Genomic DNA, 14788 nt, shown 5'->3' with positions numbered 1-14788 from the left:
GACTAGCAAGACGCGCAAGATCAATACTGGATCAATACAGAAGGCAAATCAATCACAAGGGTTTTCTTTTCAAAATATTTAATTAAATGTGGTGGCAAATAACTTCAGGATTTATTGTTGGATGTTGAGCATTACTGATTTTTCTTTTCTAAATTTCCACATGGGGACTGCCTGGTTCCTGGTCAGAGGATTATAAGAGACTAGGGAGTGGAGGAGACAGATTTCCAATATATAATAACTTGTATATATACATGGTTATAGACTCACATGGTGCTTTAAATAATCCACTCTGTCGATGACTCATTCCATTAGCCCTGAAAAAGAAGGCATGTCTGACTTTAGTAGATGGTTTTGTGTTTACCCCTCAACATAAAATCCATTCGGCCTGTAAAGTTAACTGTGGAACAATTTCCATCCTTTACCCTGTCCGCGGGTTTTTCCTTACGATTTTCACCATCCCCGCGATCTGCTCTGCACCCGCGGGGGGACGGGGGACGACAACACGGGGCGGGTTTCGTGTAATGAGCTGGAGACGGGGGTGCAGGGGGGTACCCAGGGCGATGGCGGAGGGGCGCGGTGGGGGCGCGGGATGCGCGGTGCTGCCCGCAACACGCCCCGCCGCCCCGCAGCGCAGCGCAGCCCGGCCCGGCCCGGCCCGCCCCGCGGAGGCTCCGCGGAGGCTCCGCCGCGACTCCGCGCCCCCTCGCCCCTTACGCGGCCGCTCCGCTCCGCTCTGCTCCGCCCCGTCCCGCCCCAGCCCGCCCCGCTCCGCTCCGCCCGCGCGTTCCCTCCACGGCTCATCCCGGAGCTGTTCTCCGCACCTCCTGCTCACCCTTACTTACTTTTAACAAATCACTACAAGCCCGTGGAGCAATCAATAGCTCTGAACGATCGCGTTTGACCTGCTTAAGGAGAGGAAAGAGCAAGCGCCGGCCCCTTTTTTTTTCTCCTTTTTTTTTGGGGGGGGAGGTGTTATTTTTTGGCACGGTCCGGGGAGCCGCGTCCCGCCGCCGTACCGGCTGGGGCAGACGGGGCTGCAGAGAGGAGCCCCGAGCCCCGCTCCGCCCGAGCCCGCCCCCGCGCTCCCCGAAGGTTCCCGCTGCGCGGCGGCGCAGCGCTGCGGCGGGGCCCCGGCGGTTCCCTTCCGCTGCACACCCCTGGGGGGGGTCCCGCCGCCTGCCGGGCTCCCGCTCTGCCTGGCCTAAACCCACCCACCCCTACGGGTCTGTACCCCTTCTCCGGGCTTACACCGGCACCCTAAGGTGGGGGGGGGCTCAATCCCGCCACCCACTCCGCGCCCCCCCGGCCCCCTCGCCTTGCCCGGCCCGCCGAGCTCCCGCCGTCCGCGCCCCCCCCGTAGGTAGAGAGCGGTTCCCTCCCCCGGCGCGCTGCCGCCCGCCCCCCCGGGCCATCCCTCACCCACCACATCATCCATTTCCAGCCGCGCCTCCGCCACACCGGGCTCTATTTACCGCTCGGGTGTCGGGGCTGCACCGGGCCGGCAGCAGCGCCGGTGCCGGGCGGGTGGGGCAGAAACCCACCCACCGCCGGGGCGGCCGTCGGGGTCCCCCCCTGCCCCCGCCGGTGGTGTCCCCTCCCCGGTGAAAGGCAGCCGCGCGTTCTGCCTGGGGGTGTTTCCAGCCATGGGGCAGAGCACACACGCCCCTGGCACACTCCGTGTAGCCCGGGCTGCCCTGAGAGGTGTTTCCTATTCTTTTGGGGAGAATCTTTCCTTTTCTTTATTTATTTCTTTTTTTTTTTTTTTTTTTCCCCGGTCACATTGGAGGAAATGATTAAAAATTGCCTAAAAAAAAAAAAAGACAACTTAGAAAAATGTCACAAGACTAGGTGTCCCCGGTTGATGCACGCCGGCTGCCTGCCTCTCCCGCGCATACCGGCAGCTCCCGCCGCCTCGCATCCCCCCGCCCCGGTGCTCCCGGTGAGAGCATCTCCTCCCCGGCAGCGCACCGCCGGGCTGCCGGTCTCCCGCCCGGCTTCGCTCCCCGTACCGCCCCAGCTGGGGTACGGGGCTCCGCTTTACACCTCTCCCGCCCCTAACCGAGGTTTTACCCTCGGTGACTCCCCCCGTGTCCCGGTGCCGGTGCCTGACCGGCTGAAGGCGAGAAGCGCTATCGGAAATCAATGCGTGTCACCGTCCCGGTAATGATGGCAGAGCTGTAAAAACCGGCCATGGAGAAAAACAGCAGATAAACCGGGCCAAAGGCCGCCGATACAGGGAGCTCCGGTCATGCTCTCACTCATCTCCTAAATCGCTTCCCCTTTCCCCGTTTCTTTCCAAAATACACCGTGGCCCCTTCCCCGGGGCCGGGCGGGCAGGGCCCGGGCTGCCGTGCGCCGAGGAGTTTATAAAAGCATATTTCCTTCGCTAAGTGCTAACACCATCTGGTTATCTGCGACAGGGAGCACGCTGGGTTCCTGTTACCAGCCCTCAAGTCTTTTTTTTTTTTTTTTTTTTTTTTTTTCAGCTCAGCTCCGCCGTGGCCGAAAGCCGAGGGGAGCGGAGGACGCAGCGGTGCTGCCCCGGTAGGGCGGGACACCCCCGTCCCCGGCCCGGGGCACCGTCAGGGCTCCCCTCAAACCCGCTCCCCGCAGTTTTATCCGCCGTTATTGCAGCTCCAGCCTCTTCCACCAAACAACAGATGCAGCCTCTAATGCAAATATTGCCATTTCCCTGCTGAATTAGCCTTGTCACTTAGCCCAGAAGCTGGCAGCGTTAAGCCAGCTTGCATTTTAATTTGGCCCTGAAGTTACTTATTTCATTATTGATCAAACATAATGCTGAATCAATGTTCATCTTGTTACCTGGGCCATTTCCATGTAATACAGTGATAGCACTGCCTGGAGTTACTCATTCCCATCCCAAAGTGACTTTACCATAAAATCAATGCTTGTTTGTTACTGATATAAGGCAGCATCCGTGGGATGAAGAGCAAATAAAGCAGTTACGCCATCGCGATCTGAAAGTTTGGATGGAATATGTACGTGAATAAAGACTTTGATATTTAAATGTACTTTATCGGCATCAAATCGTCCTACCCAGGCCGGTGGGACGGAAAATCTCAGGCTGCAAGATGACGGGCTTTGATACTGTAGGTGTTGCCATTTGTAAACGCTACCTGGGACCTAATGGGGGAATCGTTTCTAAACCAGAGCATCATTACACAGCAGATGTGGGCTGTAAGCTCTTCCGGGCAGGGACTGTTTGGGAAAAATAGTAATTAATACAATCGTAATTAATGATTGTGTCACAAGATTAGGCTCCGCGCAGTGTTATCTTCAGTGCAGCTGCCGCTCCTTTTCTTCGCTTGTGTTTTCCCCTCCAGCTAATAAACCCGGTTACAAATGACACCGAGCTCTCCGCAGCCCCGGCTCTCCCGTGCGGCGGCCGGAGAGCGCTGAGGCATCTCACCCGGGGAATGCCCCACTTCGCTTCCACGCACACCCGAAAAGCGCCCAGGGGCGTCGTTTGAGTGGCACTTCCTTCGCACGGCGCACCGCCGCGTCCAGGTCGTGCGTCCTGTCCCCTTCCCCCGCCAGATGCGCCGTCTCCTGCCCGGGAGGAGTCACCTCCCGGCGGGCTGGGGACGAGGGAAGAGGGACGGGGGTACCCGGCCGGGGAAGCCCGGAGAGGCACCGTCCCGTCGGCCGCGGCGGCCCCGGGGGGGCGGGTCAGTGCCCGGGGCGATGTGACACACACACACACACCCCCCGGTGGCTCCGCGCTGCACCGTGCCGGAGGCTCCGCCGAGGGCGTACCGGGGAACGGAGGGGAATAATTTGGGTTTGAACCCGCTGGTAAAGCTCGAGAAACCCGGGATATTCCCGGCTCCGGTTTACCAAGGCTGCAGCCCTCCCGCCGGTGCCGCTGCCGGTGCCGGAGCCGCGCACAGCCCCGCAGCCGCGGAGGGGGTCGGCGGGGGCGGCCCCTGCCCGGGCCATAATACGCCGGGGGGCTGCGGGCGAGGAAAGATGATGGGACGGCAAAATGGCGAGGGGAAGTTCCCCACAGTTGTGTGCAGTTTCTGCCCACTTCTCCGCTCCCGAGGAGCGCCGGGAACGGCCCCCGCCGGGGGTCGGAGTCAAAGAGCCACACGGACACCAGCAAGGCACAAAAGCCACTCATTCCGATGGAAAGTCTAACCGGGTGCATAAAATATATTGGCATAAAATTAGTGAATTGCACTAACAGATTGTAAATCACCCAAACGGTCAAACCACAGATATGAATCACAAATTCCTATAAAGATTAATGTTTCCTAAGATTCACAGCAATTATGCATTTTTTGGACAAAAGCCTTCTCCCAACCTCTCATTCCTAAGCGCTGCTTCTTTTTTTTTTTTTTTTTTTTTTTTTTCTGAAGTCTTTCCAGGTTTCCGTGGGGTTTCTAATGAACGATTTACCAAAGGAAAGGTTTTATTAACACCTCTGAAAACTATAAAGTTTAAGGGGAGGGAGAAAGGGAGCAGATAGGAAGTTCGGTAACACAATATACTGACCTATTGGCAACGGTCCGAACGCAAATCAACAAAGCACCACAATGGTGGGAAAAAAAAAAAAAAAAGAAAACCTCAGAGAAATGAAAGGGAAAAAATAACACCAAGAGGCCAGCTTTGCCCAGGCGGGGACGAGGCTGCTGTTCAGAGCTGCCCCCGGAGCCTTCAGCATCTGCTGATGGCCCCTTACCTTTGCTTACCCCCTTGTGGTACACCGTGTAGTCTGGTCTGCTTAAAAGCAGCAGCAGAAGGAGGAGAACACGGGTGCGAGCAGAAAGGGGACATTATATCTCGAGGAAATAGGCTGGCAGGAGGTGTACGGGACTTCAGGTCTCTCAGGCGCTATTTTTCCTTTCTCGCCTCTGTGCAGAACTGGAGATAATAGTTGGGGCTGCAGGTAACGGAGTCTGTTCTTATTCAATTTCCCTAAATGGCCTGGAGAGCACTTAAAAGCCCGGAGAGCTTCTGGCCAGCATTTTCTTATTAACTAATTTCACTTCGATCCTATTAAAGTGTACGCTTTATAACCTTCAAATGAACCTCTCTCCCTTCTAAAACAAAGCCATTACCTTTTAATGACCGAGTAAAGCTTTCAAAAATCTTGCTCCTTCCTTTCCTAACATTACAGGACGTGTGATGCACAAACAGCCCCGGAGCACCCACCGCTGCTGTGTCCCCCCCTTAGCACCCGGGGGGGGCTCGGCCGAGGCTCAGGGGTCCCAGAGCCCGGGAAGGAGCGGCGGAGCCAAGGGGAGCCGTGGGCAGAGGGCGCTAGAAAATGGGATTGGGGAGATTGGCTTTATTTCGCTTTGGGAAAATCTCTGCAATAATGGGTTTTAAATGGATACATATATTTACCATTTCAAACGGGTTCTGCTGTTTCCTGGTAACGCTCACCACAAATGGTAATAATAAAAGATGAAGTGTTTTTTCTCACCTTAGGTCATTAGATTTACAGACAAGGTACTAAATCATTTTAGCTCCCCAAACCTTGAAGGAAAGGCGCGCACGCACTCCCGTCCCCTTCTCTTCTCCTCCCCCTTCTGAAGAAACCTGCAACGGGAACGGAGACAAAACAGTGCCGAGGCTCGAGGAATGTCTCCCCTTAGTAGTTTACCAATACTACTACTAATAATAATAAAAAAAAGTTGACGTTGGCTGCAGAGCGCGGATTGTCAGCGGCCTCGTCCCAAAGCCTTAACATGAAGGGTCATTAATTGTGTTTTCTTTCCAAATCATATGTCACTGCAATTAACAGATTCTGATCAAGAGACTCCTTTCAGATTGATTCCATATGTGATAAGGAATGTGCAGCTTGTTATCTATCTGTCGCCTTGGAATTATGGAAAAGCTTCAAACGTGTAATTTGAAGAGTCTTTTACCCAGCGCTTTGATCTTTCCCTCTATTTTTTTAACTCTTTTTTAACTGCGGCCCTTCTACTAATCCAACTTGTTTGTTTACCCCCCCTTCCCTGGGTGGCTGCGCCCCTGTCCCGCCCCCCCCCGCCGTGCAGCGGCACACGCCGCAGCTCCCACCCCACCCGGGACCCCGCACACCCCACGGGCGCCTGCCTGAGCCCCGCAGCTCCGCCGGCGGCTCTGCTGCAACTTCCAGCAGGCAGCCCCCGGCTCCCCAGCCGGGCCCTGCGGCAGAGACACACACCCCCGGCCTGGGGCCACCGCGTCCCCCTGGTCCCCTCCGTCGCCCGTGACCCGGCGGCGGGGCGTCAGCGGTGACAACCGGGACTGGGGTCCCAGGGGCACCGGGGCGGGCGCGACGCTGCCCCGGCCCGCTACATCCTCCCGGAGCCGGTTGCGGACTCGGGGAAGCCCAAATGCGGCCGGAGGGAGGTTTGGTTGGAGCTCGGCGACCGTGTGAGCCAGCCGGGAGAAGAGGGAGGCGAGGCCGGGGGGAGGGCGGGCGGCGGGAGGGGGTGTGTGTGTGTGTGTGTGTGTGTGTGTGTTTGGGGTAATAAATCAGGAGCCGCTCTCCCAGCTTTGACAGGTCCCGGCCAGAAGACACGTGTCTGTCCGGCCGAGGAGCGCTCCGCCGCTGCGGCTTCCCCCACCCCCCCCCGCCCCGGGGGCGGCGGCGGCCGTCGGGGCCCCGCGGCTCCCTCCCGGCCGCCCCGGAGGACGAGCCGGCTCCAGCCTCCCCTTCTCATCTCCCTTCGGCTCCGGCCGGGCAAAGCGCCTCCCGCTCAGCTTCGCTCTCCCCCTGCGGCTCGCTCCGCTCCCGCCGCCGCCCCCCGTTCGCCCCGCCGGGCTCCGCTCCCCTCCTCGGCCCGGCCCCGGGCTTCCCCCGGCCCCGCGGACACCCTCCCGCCGCCACCGGCCGCCCCCCCGCTGCCAAAGGCGTGCGGCGCTTCTAGCCGTGAACATCGCTCCCACACCCCCGCCCCACCCCCGGGAAGATGCCTCCTCTCCTCCTTCTCTCTTCCCCCACCGTTTGCTGTCTTCTCCGCTTTCTTTTTTAATTTTATTATTTTTTTTCCCCTCCCCCGTCAGCCAAGAGCCGCATCCCTCCAGATTTCTCCTCCCGTCCGTTTGGTCCGGCTACGTTTCCTCTCCCTTTCTTTCCCATTAATAAACCACCCCTCGCCCTGCCCTGGATCCATTCGCACCCATAATTTCTCGCCTCCCGTGTCTCCCTCCCGGCTGCCTGCCCGCCACTTCCCCCCCACCGCCAGCCCCCCACCCCACCCCCCCGGCCCCGGGGGACCCCCCGCTCCCGCATCGCCCCGGCCGCTCCCACGCCAGCCCCTGCCGGCGGCTCCCGCGGGGGACGAACTCGTATTGATTGTGCTGTTGATTAAAAATCACAGAATAATCCTGCCGGCTTCGACACTCCGTGCCAGCCACAAAACGACGGGTCCGGTTATGTGGGACACGCGTGTGCCCCGTGTGCGGGACACAGCCCGGCTCTAACACCAGCGTGGCGAGCGCGGCTGCACCTAACGGCGACCGATTTGTCCAATTTTTCATATTCGTCCCTTTTCTCTCCGAGGCAGATATTTTTTAAAAGTTGTGGTCTGCATCCAGACTCTCCGTGGACGCCCTCAACACCGCCTCGCCCCCGCCGAGCGCTTCCCACAGAAAAGTTTAAAGCAAATCGGGACGTGAGGTTCGCTGCCTGTTTTCCTTCTGAATTAAAAAGAAATAAACTTATAACTGAATTTAATATTGTTATCTCCCTTGCATTAGACTATCAAAAGCTATTACAGGAGCAACGTCGAATAGAAGAAAATAAATTCCTCCAACCCAGAGTTGTTTTTGCACTAGATTAGCAGATAGGAAATGCTATAAAGATGAACTTAATACGATTAGAGATGTTTCCTACAGATTTTCATATATTGATTCAGGGAATTTTAATTCTGGAGCTTGCTTTGCTATAATCCGCATTTATTACAAGCTGATATAGTTTTATTATAGCAAGCTATCAAGGTCGATTCCTTTAACTGCATAATCTGACATGAATTTCATTTTTAAAGAAATGTAGTTATAAAAATCCATACTGTGGGCACAGTGGTTATATTGTACCTAAATCATATTTTAAAGGCAATAAATCCAGAGAGTATTTAGGAAGAGAGGGGGATACGGTTAAACGGCTCTCCTCCAGCCTCAACTCCTCAAAAGACTCTTCAAACTTTTTTTTTTTTTTTTTAAACACCGAGTATTTAAAAAAGCAGATAACGGTGGCAGGTTAAGGTCCCCTCTCCCCTGCCCACAATCGCAGCCCCACAGGTTGTACGAACTTTTCCCGTTTCCCTCCAGCCTCTCCCTGCGCACGGCGGGAGCGGAGCTGGGCGCACGGGCGCTTGCGAAAGACGCGCCGTGATTGAACTGTATTTTAACTACTCTTAAAAGGCTAAATTGCAACTCACACGCTGGTTTCGGGGAAGGATGGGGTGGGGGGCGGAAAAAAAAAAGAAAGAAAAAAGAAAATAAAAGCAAACTGTAATTTAAAATGTGTTGATCATAAAAAAAAATCTTATTCGGTAATTAAAACGTATCTTGACTGCTTCTCAATAGCTCCTCACAAGCCCGTGCCACTGCTCCCTTTGCAAATGTTGCACGTACCAGGTACTTCCTTCTAAGCCTTGTAGTGATTCAGAACAGAGGGAATAAGCAAAATGATCATAAATTTCCTAATTAGAGATTTCGCACCAAGACAAAAAGGTGTTAATGAGTTTAATTCCAGTGCCTGTCATTGTCCCTTTTTTCACACCACTTATTTACTAATGGCCCAGAGGGCTGCTCCCGTCTCTCCTTTGTTAAGATTTTAATTTGCCTTCTTTTCTGCCTTTGATGTAAAATTGTGACCTACAACTCTTTGAAGTCCCTTATTAGGAGGAAAATTAACTTAGCTTTTCCACTGTATCTGCCCACTGTTAGCCTAGACAAAATGTAGAGAAGTCCTTAAATATTCAGTACATTAGGAAAATTTTCAAGGTAGCTCTGGAAATGCAAATTAAAAAAAAAAAAAAACCAAAAACCTAATAGACTTTTAAATCTATATTAGGAGATGTAACCCTCGTCAGGGCCGGAGAGGGGGAAGGGAAGGAGGGAATATCTTAATAAAGAAAACAAAATGAAACCGGGCAAGGAAAGCCTGTAAATTTGAAAACCTGAAAAGGGAGACTGGGGGGGGGGGGTGTGTGAGCCTTTATTTTTAAATGTCACAACTTTTTCCTGTCCCTCTCGTGTGCCGCTCACAGCTGACACCCTGGCTTCCTATGCTCCGGGGGAGGGGGGGGGAGCTATGAAAGAAATTATATCTAAATCTATCTCTATATAATTAGAATACCATGAGGCAGGGTTAAACCTTTGTAAAACACACAACTGATTGGCGATCGCTAAAACGAGATTTGAAAGCAACTCAAATAAAAGATCGCGACGTCAGTAAACAGATTTAGGGGGGAAAAAAAAAAAGGAAGGGAAAAAAAAAAGAAAAGCAGCTAGTGACAAACCCGGCGAGAGCGAGCTCTGGGCATGAGAGAGAGAGGGAGGCAGAGGGAGAGAGAGAGACTTAAAAGAAATAGGAGGGGCTTGTGAGAGACTAGAAATGTCAATCACAGCCCAGAGTCCCAATAATCTCAGGCAATCTGTTAGGACCTGACCTGGGTCCACTCAGATCAATAGGAAAAGTGAGAGAAGAAAGAAGCGATCGGATCGTTTACCGCGGCGGCCGAGGACAGGAGGGAGCCCGCGGCCTCCGCGCACCCCCGGCTCCCCCCCCCCCCTTACCCCCCCCCCCTCCTCCTCCATGTCCGCCGGAGTTTGCGGGAGGCGCTGAAAGTGCGGGCGGCCGGCGAGGGCGAGCGACCCGGCTCCCTCCTCCGCTCCCGGCCCTGCTACTTTCTCCCCTTTCTCTCCCTTCTTCCTCTCTTCTCCCCCACCCTCCTCCTCCTCCTCCTCCTCCTCCTCCTTCTCCTCCCCCCCTCCTCCCCTGCCCCCGCTCCCCCACCATGTCTTTCCCCCAGCTGGGCTACCAGTACATCAGGCCGATTTACCCGGCGGAGCGCCCGGGCAGCGGCGGCTCCCGCGGCGGCGCCGAGCTGGCCCCGTCCGGGACCCTCTCCAACGTGCTCTCCTCCATGTACGGCGCGCCCTACGCCGCCGCCGCCGCCGCCCAGGGCTACGGAGCCTTCCTGCCCTACGCCGCCGAGCTGCCCATCTTCCCCCAGCTGGTAAGAGACGCCCCCCCCCCCCGCCCCGGGGGGCTCGGTCCCCGCCAGCGGGATCGCGCCGGGGATCCATCGGTCGGGGCGGGGGGTGGGGGGGGCGGCCGGGGAAGAGGCCGGGAGGGCTGTCAGTGGAGCCGGGGCGTTATCGCCGCCCTGCCCCGGCAGAGCCGCCGGAGAGGGGCAGGGCTGGAGCGGCGACCCCGCGGCTTCTTCACCCCCCCGCCCCCCCCGCCTCCTCTGTCCGTCCGGTCCGTCCGTCCGTCCGCCCGCCGGGTTTGACGGCTGCCGGCGGCCCCGCCGCGCAACACAGGCACCTGGGGAGCCGGTCCTGCCTCCCCTCCCGGGCACCCCCGCGGGCACCGGGGGGCGCAGGCGGCGGGGCCCGGGCTGCCGGGGCCGGGGAGCGCGGCGGCGCGGGGAGGCGGCTCGGCCCGGCCCGGCCCGGCGGGCGGGCTCCGCTCCCGGTAACGGCGGCGGGATGGAGGGGGCCCCGGGTCGGGCCCGGCGCGCCGTTCTCAGCCGGGGCCGCCCCTTCCCTCTCGCTGCAGGGCGCCCAGTACGAGCTGAAGGAGAGCCCGGGGGTGCAGCACGCCGCCTTCCCCCACCACCACCCCGCCTTCTACCCCTACGGGCAGTACCAGTTCGGGGACCCGTCGCGGCCCAAGAACGCCACCCGGGAGAGCACCAGCACCCTCAAGGCCTGGCTCAACGAGCACCGGAAAAACCCCTACCCCACCAAGGGCGAGAAGATCATGCTGGCCATCATCACCAAAATGACCCTCACCCAGGTCTCCACCTGGTTCGCCAACGCGCGGCGGCGGCTCAAAAAGGAGAATAAAATGACCTGGGCCCCCCGCAGCAGGACGGACGAGGAGGGCAACTCCTACGGGAGCGACCACGAGGGGGAAGAGGACAAGAGGGAGGACGAGGAGGAGATCGACCTGGAGAACATCGACACCGAGAACATCGAGAGCAACAAGGACGAGCTGGAGGACGAGCTGCAGGACGCCGACCTCCTGCACTCCGACTCCAAGACGGACTCGGAGGGCTCCGAGGGCTTCGAGGACCTGCCCGGCTCCGAGGAGCGCTACCTCAAGGCCGCCGAGGGGGAGCCGCACCACCTCCGCCACCACCACCTCCACCACCATCACCACCACCACCACCACCACAAGTGCGAGCTCCCCGCCGCCGCCGCCCCCCCCGCCGGCCTGGAGCCCCTCAAGCCGCCCCTCCAGCCGCCGCCGCACCACCTCTCGCCCCCCTCCTCCGCCTCCTCCTCCGCCGCCTCCTCCCCGACGGACGGCGCTTTGGCCGGCACCCTGCCGAAGCCCAAGATCTGGTCGCTGGCCGAGACGGCCACCAGCCCGGACAACCCCCGCAAGTCTCCCGGCGGCGGCTCCCCGCCGGCGGCCGCCCCCCAGCCGCTGCCGCTGCCCCCCCCGCCGCCCCACAGACTCGTCTCCTCCTGCCCCCTGGGCAAGTTCCCCAACTGGACCAACCGCGCCTTCCCGGCCCACCACCACCACCACCACCACCCGCCCCCGCACCCGCTGGCCTTACTGAACACTCCCCACCTGCTGGGGCTGGGGGCCGCCCCGGCCGCCCCCCCCGCCGCCGCCGCCGCCGCCGCCGCCTTCCCGCGGCCCGCGGACCAGGCGCAGAGCGCGGAGCCCGCCGGAGCAGGTGACCGCTGAGGGACGCGGCGGGGACGGGACGGGACGGGACGCTGCGCGGTGCTGCGCGGAGCGGCGCGGGAGGCCCCGCCGGGCCGAGGCGTTGGGGACGTGGGGGGGTGTGGGGGGCGCCGGCCCCGCGGGTTTCTCACGCTGCCCCCCGGGCCCGGCGCAGCCGTCGGGGCGCAGGTGGCGGCGGGGGGGGGGCGGCGGCGGGACACCTCCTCGCCAGGTTAGTCTCAGCCCCCGAGATTTACCTTCCTCCGACGGAGATAATTTTTGTTGCTGTTGTTGTTGCTGCTGCTGAAATGGTCTTTGTGGGAAGGACCCGGCCGTGAGGGCTGCTCCGGGCTTGGTTTATTTTCCTCTTGACGGTCACTCCCGCAGCAAAGCAGTCGTCTGGTCGTATTTGCAACTTGCTGAGAAGAGATCTTGAGTCTAGAGCCTTAATTCAGGGATGGGAGGGGGAGAATAAAACGGGGGCTATAAAGGAACGCTTTTTTTTTTTTTTTCCCCTTCTCTTTTTAGATCGATCTAGTGCCTTGGAAGTAGAGAAAAAGTTAATAAAGACAGCTTTCCAGCCAGTGCAGAGGCGGTAAGAGATTGCTTCCTCAGTCTCCTAAGGATATATAGAGGCAGTTGTAAATGGTTAGCTTATTTTCTCCGCTTCTTTAGTCCCCTTTCCAGGGCGGTTTCTTGTTCTTCCTCTGCGTGCGTGGTGGGTTATTCTGATTATCTTTTTTTTTTTTTTTTCTTTCTTTCTGTTTTCTCTTCTGGACTTGGCGAGCGGTTCCCGCGGGCAGGCCGCGCTGCGTTCGGGGGCGGCGGGGCGGCGCGGGGGACCGAGCCCGGGGTCGGGCCGGGCCGGGCGGGAGCCCATCGGGGACCCCGAGCACCCCCGGCACGGCCGGGACCCGCCGGTGCCGCCTGGCCGGCGGGAGAAATACAGCGGCAGTGGGAAAACAATCCATAAAAATTCAAAAATATAACCCCAAACCCAGCGAGTATGAGAGGCGAAGAGGCTGCGCCGTGCTGTCCTAAGTTTGGCGTAGTAGTCACCGAAATCAATTACTCTTTTGATTGACTGAAACCACGGGGATCGGGCCCGTGGTATTTTCGTAGCCAAATAAATTTGCTCTAAGTCACTCCGAAAAGTTTTTTATTTTTAATTTAGAAATCTATTTTTAAAAATAACAACAACAACAACAAAACCAGTGCTACCTACAGTTAAAAATATTGTGCCAGCCCGATCTGACTAGAAACCCTATTAAATATATTTTTTTTTTTCTGTGTCATTTTTTTCCAGGCCCCAGAACCAACTTGATGCCGCTATGGTTCTATCGGCGTTGTCATCATCATAGTTAATTTTTTTTGTTGTTGTAATGATTGTAAAAAAAAAAAAAATCTCTGTATAGTTACAACTTGTAAGCATGTCCGTATATTAAAACTAAAAAGGAAAAAAAAAACCCGCTTCTGTACTATCATCTGGATTAGCTGAGTTTGTGAGGTTTTTTGGGAGTCCAGTGAGAATTAGGTGTTTCGATTTTTTTTTTTTTTTGGTTGTCGTTTTTGTACATATAGTAAAAATGTACATATGTGTGAACCAAATTGTACAAGAAAGTATATATTTTTGGCTAATAAATAAACTGTTGCCACTTTGACTACACTCTCTCCTCCCACCTCTGGAGTTATTTTCCTCCGTTCCCCGGTGTCCCCCCTCCCCGTTCCCCCGCCGGTCACAGCTTCTCCGAGGCGGCGGCGGGCGCATCTTCGGGCGGACGGCGGGGCCGGGGCCGAGGGCCCTTGGCCGGGGCCGGGGCCGGGGCGGGCGGCGGCGGAGCCCAACGCTGGAGCCGCAGCGCCCCCTGCAGGCGCCGGTGCCCCCTCCCGGTGCCCGCCGGTGGGTGGTGGCGGGGCGGCGGCGGCGGCGGCGGGGGGGGGGGTGTGTATGTGTGCGACTCCGTGCGCGGCTCCGGGGGACGGCGGCGGGGTGGGGGGAGCCCGGGGGCAACCGGCGGTAATCCGTCGCCCCCCGAGGACGTTATTACCGGGTACCGGCTATCGACACCCCCTCCCCCCCCCCGCCGCCCCTCGGAGCACGGGAGGGGTTAATTGAAAGGAAACTTCGGGGGTCGACGGTGCGGCAGCGGAGCTGCGTTATCCCCCCCCGCCCCGCTGCGCGCATCTCAGAGGTCAGGGTTATTTTGGGGGGGCTCTCCCCGGTCCCCGCCGCTGCCGGGGGTTTACACCGGGCGGGAGTTACCGACCGAGAAGCGGAGCGCGGCGGCGCACGGCCGGCGGGGATCTCCGCGCCGCTCCGCGCCGGGCTGCCCGCCCGCCCCGCCGAGCCCCGGGAGCCGCGGCTTCCCCGCCGCCTCGAGAACTTGTAGCTTCGTTTCCTCGGAAAAACGCTCAAAATTGGCCCCGGTGCGGGAAAAGCCGGCGCTGGCTGCCGGCGGGGCTGGCGAGGGGGGGGGAAGGCGGCCGCGGGCCCCTCCCGCCTGGCGGTGAGATGGAAACCACCCCCACGGTGGTTGTTGTTGGGGGGGGGAGGGGGCGGGGGGTGCTCCCCCCTCCCTTCGTCCCAATTTACCCGCGGCAATCGGTGCCCGCGGATGGCCGCGCTCATCCCCGCGCCCCCCCCCCGGCTGGAGGGGGCAGGTAGAGCTCCCAGCCCGGCTCCCCCCTGCTTTTGTTCCCAGGCTCTTCCTCAACATCTCTGTCGGGGGGAGGGGGGGGGGGACACGGGACGTGCCCCCCACCCTTCCTCGCCTTACAGTCCTGGAAACGGCATAATTACGGGAGGTGGTGATTAAACAGCTTTTCTGGTTTGGGTGACAGACCCTGCGGAGGGGGAGGGCGCGCGGAGCTAGGAAGCGAGAGTTAAAATGAAGTTAAAGTACAAACAGAGGC

At 58.6% G+C, this 14788-nt stretch overlaps 1 protein-coding gene across 1 annotated transcript; it reads left to right on the top strand.

The window, feature by feature from the left end:
* Positions 1-9983: 9983 nt before the first annotated feature.
* Positions 9984-13271, top strand: IRX3 (iroquois homeobox 3; the record flags this gene model as incomplete). The annotated part of the gene is made up of 4 exons (XM_082489361.1): positions 9984-10205; positions 10751-11885; positions 12404-12470; positions 13182-13271. 4 exons carry the CDS (start codon positions 9984-9986, stop codon positions 13234-13236), a joined length of 1479 nt encoding a protein of 492 aa, XP_082345487.1. The 3' UTR covers positions 13237-13271.
* Between the last annotated feature and the right edge of the window lie 1517 nt (positions 13272-14788).

Source organism: Vanellus vanellus (genome assembly GCF_965231255.1).
Source record: "Vanellus vanellus genome assembly, chromosome: 12".
Classification (NCBI taxonomy): domain Eukaryota; kingdom Metazoa; phylum Chordata; class Aves; order Charadriiformes; family Charadriidae; genus Vanellus; species Vanellus vanellus.
The sequence above is the reverse complement of the archived record's forward strand: the minus strand, read 5'-3'. Positions and strand labels throughout refer to the sequence as shown.